The sequence below is a fragment of the Rhipicephalus sanguineus genome, chromosome 6, assembly GCF_013339695.2.
Source record: "Rhipicephalus sanguineus isolate Rsan-2018 chromosome 6, BIME_Rsan_1.4, whole genome shotgun sequence".
Taxonomy (NCBI): Eukaryota; Metazoa; Arthropoda; class Arachnida; order Ixodida; family Ixodidae; genus Rhipicephalus; species Rhipicephalus sanguineus.
In genome coordinates this window covers 103,470,412-103,477,031 of record NC_051181.1, presented here as the reverse complement: position 1 = coordinate 103,477,031, position 6,620 = coordinate 103,470,412, and the positions used below count along the sequence as shown (strand labels likewise).

At 44.2% G+C, this 6,620-nt stretch overlaps 1 protein-coding gene across 1 annotated transcript; it reads right to left on the bottom strand.

The window, feature by feature from the left end:
- Window positions 1–352: 352 nt before the first annotated feature.
- On the bottom strand, window positions 353–3,249 carry LOC119397996 (ATP-dependent lipid A-core flippase-like). The gene is made up of 2 exons (XM_037665273.2): window positions 3,052–3,249; window positions 353–520 (listed from the first exon to the last, which is right to left on the bottom strand). Exons 1-2 carry the CDS (start codon window positions 3,225–3,227, stop codon window positions 400–402), a joined length of 297 nt encoding a protein of 98 aa, XP_037521201.1. The 5' UTR covers window positions 3,228–3,249; the 3' UTR covers window positions 353–399.
- Between the last annotated feature and the right edge of the window lie 3,371 nt (window positions 3,250–6,620).

The following is a 6,620-nucleotide window of genomic DNA, read 5'->3' as shown; positions in this document are numbered from 1 at the left end:
GCACTCTCGGTAAGCCGAAATCTTCTTACAAAATGAGGCACCGGGCCGGTCTGCTGGAAGCGAAGCTAGGGGGTGGGCAGGGGCACGCGCAAGGTTTCTAATATGCGCTCTAAGCGCCTCCAAGGTTATGTGAACGGTGGCAGGATGATCTTTTGCAATGGCAATGGTCTCCGTTGTTGACGTCCAGCGTGGCAGTCCGAGACAAAATGCTTTTACGTGAAAACCAGAAGATATAATTACGCAAGAGCAATATTAGCATAACAAAAGGCAAAAATTTTGAAATGTCGTGCTTCCTTTCTGCTCTCATGATGATGTAACTGCACCTTAGCATCCAATGATAATCAAATTGACGTTGTGTTTACGTTCAAAAAAATTTTATTTTGGTAATATATCTGATACTCATTTATCTACGTTGATTCCAGCGCTGATAGCAGTACTACGAAACACGGAGCGCGGATTGGACAACAGGTCCCGTACACCACCGGTCGCCAGTGCTCCACCGTTTCCCATGACGACGACCCTGCATTACGGGAAGAATTAGCACAGATTACTTTAATTTCTTATAATTACGAACAAGCAATTATTACAGGTCAACTACCAAAGCATGTACGAGAAACAGGTTTTTCGGTATCACTACAGAATACCGATCCTTCTTTTAACAGCAGAAATGACGGCTAAGCAAAAGGCTCGTACACGGATTCAGCATATAACTATGTAGTACAATTGCAAGCTTAGCCCATGCCTTTCGTGCGCTTGCATGACCGATACCTCTGAACAGCTATTGAGCATCGGTCGCCAGATGATGAACAGTCTTTTAGCACACGGAGTGCCACAAAATTGATTTACAAATCTTGCGACTTCGAGTTGCTTTCAATTCTCCCTCACACTGAAATCAACTACCCTCCGCTTAGCCAAGACACTAAAGGCATATCTTTCAAGCTGCAGTTGAAGTTTATCATGACGTCATAAAAATACAGGTGGCAAAGCACATAAACGTTGCAGAAGCAGGTCCCTAAGTGAGGACGGTCACGGGAACCTGATATCAATATTATATGGGCAAAATACAGGGCACGTCCCGGTGAACCATACTTGCTATAGTTCCAATTCCGGACTATTGAGAATTTGTTCTTCAACTAAGCAGCGTTAACTTTGAGAAATGCGTATCGATTTCGTTTGCAGCGTCGTGGTACATTTGGGAAGATGTCCATTTTTACCTTTCAGTCATTGAACTTGCGCCATTACATATCGTTATTTTGTACTGAGTGCAGTATTATCTTCTGAGAAGTTGCGAAACATGCAGCCAGCAGGCTGTGAGCGTTCTTACTCTATTTACAAACTGCGGCGTGAATTGCGCTTTCTAACACTTTTGGTTAGTATGCAGCTAAAAGAGAGAGCAAGCATAGCCATGCATAGTATAACAAAGGGTGGGAAAGGGCAGTGATGGTGAAAAGGAGGAACAGAAGGAGGTGAGAGGGTAAAGCATTGCATGGTCTTGTATGGTGTAGTATAGCACGGGGTGTGAAAGGAAAGTGAGGGTGAAGAGGAGAGAAAGGAGGACGGCAACGCCACCGGCTTCGCTGTTTCCTCAGTCTTCGCATCACGAGGACGTAGCTGCCCAATTGGTTTTTTAAATGCGAAGCATTTCTTAGCGAACCTTTGGCACTTTGAGCATTTCTATCTATCTATCTATCTATCTATCTATCTATCTATCTATCTATCTATCTATCTATCTATCTATATCTATCTATCCTATCTATCTATCTATCTATCTATCTATCTATCTATCTATCTATCTATCTATCTATCTATCTATCTATCTATCTATCTATCTATATATCTATCTATCTAATCTATCTATCTATCTATCTATCTATCTATCTATCTATCTATCTATCTATCTATCTATCTATCTATCTATCTATCTATCTATCTATCTATCTATCTATCTATCTATCTATCTATCTATCTATCTATCTATCTATCTATCTATCTATCTATCTATCTAGCCGCCTATATCTGGGTGCTGTCATGATCGCCTCCGTTACTTGGTGTAGACCAATATTGGCATGGGAGGGTTAAGAGAATTTATCGAATATGACTGTCGGGTCATGACATAAATAACGTGAAAATCCTGTCGCGTACAGGTCAAACCCTTTCCTTCAGTCACGTGTGGCACATACCCGTTTACCACGGGCCGCGGTGCACGGGTATGCGCCACAGGTGACTAACAGTTTATTATATCTACCCAGGAACGGCGAGAACAGACACTGGTAATTTAAATGCGAGAGCGTTAAGAAAAACCGACATCGGCAGCGTCGACTTCACGAATGCAAAAAAAAAAAAAAAAATCAGGATCCGAGCAGGAATCAAACCCAAGCATTTTGCGTGGCAGTCAGGCATTTACAACAGAGACACGCCAGGTCTATAAACTGGTTTGGAACAGCAGTAGATGCAAGCGTAATGACGGTGCATCTAATTTTGCAAGAAAGCAATAAACGCTACATATGTACTCCTACGATACAGGCGTTATGTCAGGTTAACGTGTGTGGTTCCAGTGTTGGCTCCGCTTTCATAGCAGTCTAATAAACATATTAGATGTGCATTCCTACGATTCAGCAAGCTATATTGAAGCATTGCTCGACCCCGGAGGAATACATTAACGAAAGTTACGTATGATATTCACATGATTGCACCATAAAGTGCACTTAGTTTCGATAATAGCGACGTATGTACTCTAACGTGAGGGCTGACGTTACGTCGCACCATAAGTTACCCTTTCAACGCCAGTGTTGTCGACGTGCCTGGTAAGCCTACGATGTGCACACAGCTGCTAAGATTACAAAAACACGTCGACCCACCTCGTAACGTTTGGCTCAAATCCATAAAAGTACAGCATGGAAGTACTCGCTGACTGCTTTGCATGAAACCGATTCCCACAACGCGTGGGATCTGCCGAATTTTTTTCAGCCTCACGCTCTCGCCGCTTCTCCATCACGTTGACTAGTACGAACTATGTTCAGTGGTAGTAACGTAGTCCACGTCGTGGCTAACCTGTCGTAATCCAGTATGGTGTCGATGCGATGCGTTATCGTGATAACGGTGCTGTGCGAGAAGCTCTCCCTCAAACTCGCCTGCACCCTGCGCTCTGTGTCCGAGTCCATCTGGGAGGTGGCCTCGTCCAGCACCAGAATGCTTGTGGCTCGCAGAATGGCACGAGCGAGCGCCATCAGTTGCCGCTGTCCGGAACTGCGTGCTATCGAGGGGAAAAAAAAAGAAACGTTAGCCCTTCCGATCAAAAGTTGCAGTATCTTAACAGTTGGACTTTTCGAAGGCTGTCCACAGAAATTTTAGTACGCAGATCTTCCCTTGAGGACAAAAATGTGCGTATGTAGATTGATGATGGTAATAATAATAATAATAATAATATAATAATAATAATAATAATAATAATAATAATAATAATAATAATATATAAAACTTTCCTTAAGTCTGACTTCTGACTGACTTTTTACGACCGAATTTTATGTGAAGTTTATGTAAGTGTTTAATGCTTGTGAGTTTTAGTAATTCTGTATTTTGTGAAAAGGAGTGGCGAGAGCTATATAAAAGGGCGTACATCTATTAACCGCAGCATAATAAAAGATACAAAAATTAGGCAGATCCCACGCGTTGGGGGAATCGGTTTCATGCGAAGCAGTCAGCGAGTACTATGCTGTATATTATGGCTTTGAGCCAAGCGTTACGAGGTGGATCGACGTGTTTTTGTAAGGGTAGTAGCGGTGTGCACATCGTGGGTTTACCAGGCATGTCGACAACACTGGCGTTTAAAGGGTAACTTATGGCACGACGTAACGTCAGCCCTCACGTTAGAGTACATACGTCAGTATTATCGAAACTAAGTGTACTTTATGGTGCAATCATGTGAATATCATACGTAACTTTCGTTAATGTATTCCTTCGATGTCGAGGAATGCTTCAGTATTGGCCGCGAGATCGAGTAGAGTCGGCACCTAGCGGCGAGCGGAAGAAACATCGTGGTGTGGATGGCTCATTTGTAATTGTGACAATTCTGTACATGCACATATATCTGTGTATATTGCGGTGTGTATCTTCTTATTTTTTCTATGCAGTTGTCCGCTGTTGTCTGCTGTACTCGTGGTGCCAGGAGCCTAGTCAGGCGTGTATAAACACGCCTTTTGTTCCGGCACCATGACAATTCATGTCACATGTATTGTCAAAACTGTAAATAAACTTCAAACTTCAAACACTATATTCTTGCATCGTCTGCTAGCCACACCGTGTTCGCATGTGTGCGTACGCTATGCACGTCCTTAGAGGACGGCTTATTCCATTGTGCTAGCACAGTATCAAATGCTTGTACGGTATGTCTTCACGATAAAAACAAGCATTTCGCCTTCCGAGAGTTGTATGGACTTTAATAAGTGAGTGCATGCACGTGTCGGTATGGCGCTACGTCTAACCATCGCACCGTCCATTCGCCAAAATCATTTCAATGTGGGTGCCCCTTTGTCGTTCAAGCAGATCACATCGAAAGAAGTACTAAATGTGAATGAAAGAAGTACTAAATGTGAATGAAAGAAGTACTAAATGTTGAGGTGTGAATGTAGAATTTTGGCGGCACCGTCTCATAAAGTGTGGGCGATATTGAAATCCTTGTGATACCGCAAAGCATGAACTAGCGTCTGCAGAGTCCGGTTAGCGGTAAAAAAGACCTCAAGCCACGCATTTCTATATAGCGGTACACGTATTCATGCAAACAGAAAAGCAAAGTGCACAAAGTTCTGCTTCATCTTATTACGCAGAAATAAAGGCTTTTTTTATAGCCGCTAGAGCAAGAAGTAAATACTTAATCGGCTCAGTCGCGCAACACTATTTTTATTGTGGTATAGGCAGAACACAAGTTAAGCCCCGCCACGGTGGTCTAGTGGTTATGGCACTCGACTGCTGACCCGAAGGTCGCGGGATCGAATCCCGGCCGCGGCGGCTGCATTTTCGATGGAGGCGAAAATGTTCGAAGCCCGTGTACTTAGATTTAGGTGCACGTTAAAGAACCCCAGGTGGTTGAAATTTCCGGAGCCCTCCACTACGGCGTCTCTCATAATCATATGGTGGTTTTGGGACGTTAAACCCCAGATATTATTATTAGAACACAAGTTAAACAAGTACAAATAAAGCAAGAAAAAACATCGAGCACATTGCAAAACACAATTGTGACCGAAGGCCACTAACCCCTTTGACCGGCAGATTGCGCTTCGCTCAAACGTAATAGAAACATTATGCCGGCTACGTACATTAACGGGGCAATGGAAGGCGTATATATCACCATTAGGCTGCAGTGAATGCGCTTTATTCGCCGACAATCGACTCAAACCGCCTACGGCGAACCGCCGCTGCGTACATCTGTATATGCGCCGCCGACCGCGTATCCACACTAACGCGGCAACGGCGCTGCCACCTATAGCCCAATCTCGCGGCGAATAGCTTGATGAATCATAGGAATACAAATGTAATGTTTATTAGACTGTTATAAAAGCGGATCCAACACTGGAACCACCGACGTTAATCTGATATGACGCCTGTATCGTAAGAGTACATATGTAGTGTTTATTGCTTTCTTGTAAAATTTGACAGCCAGCACCACAACCACAATCGACGTTTCAGCGACATTACGCCTGCATAGGATATTTTTCCAAACCAGATTGCCACCAAAATGCTTGGGTTCGATTCGTACTAGTATCCAATTTTTTTTTTCCGTCCAATCGTCGGGTCAACGCTGCCGCTGTCGATTTTTCTTAACGCTCACGCATTTAAATTACCAAGGAAGGAAGGAAGGAAAACGGGAGAGAGGAAGGACAGGGATGTTAACCAGTTGGCATAACCGGTATGCTACCCTGCACAGGGGGAAGGGATGGGGGAGATTGAAAGAAGAGTAAAGAAAGAGAGAAAGAAAGGGGAACACACACGCACACACATAACTTCACAGCGCAGAGCGGCAGTCTTGTGCGTTATGCGGCATCATTAAAAAGTCTACAGCCGCTCGTGTAAGTCTGTTGTCATTAGGAATTTGAGCAATGCCTTGGTTGCTTGAATTCTCGATGACTTATCAGAATGGCATTGGAGAATTGCTTCTAGTGTCAACGGTCTGTTGTGAATACGAGTGAGAGCGAATGTCAGGGATCGTCTTTGCGCAGCGTAGCGAGGACAGTCGCAGAAGATATGCTGCAAGGTCTCCTCGGTGCCGCAGGCGTCGCAAAGAGCGTTGTCGGCCATCCCTATTCGAAACGAATATGATTTCGTGAAAGCCACTCTTAGCCATAAGCGACATAGCAGAGTGGCCTCTCTTCGGCGGAGTCCAGATGGTATTTGAAGTCGCCGCAACTCGTTTAGGTGGTGTTGCCGATAGTTTTGGCCTCTTGAGGTATTCAGTGTTGAGTGTGAAATATTCTTTGCGATCCTCTGAAGCATGGCAGCAGCATCAGACCTTGAAAGGGGTATAGCCTCTTCCTTGTAGCCTTGCAAAGCTGACCGAGCCGCATTATCGGCATGTTCGTTGCCAAGCACGCCACACTGACTTGGCAACCATTGAAATGTCACTTGGT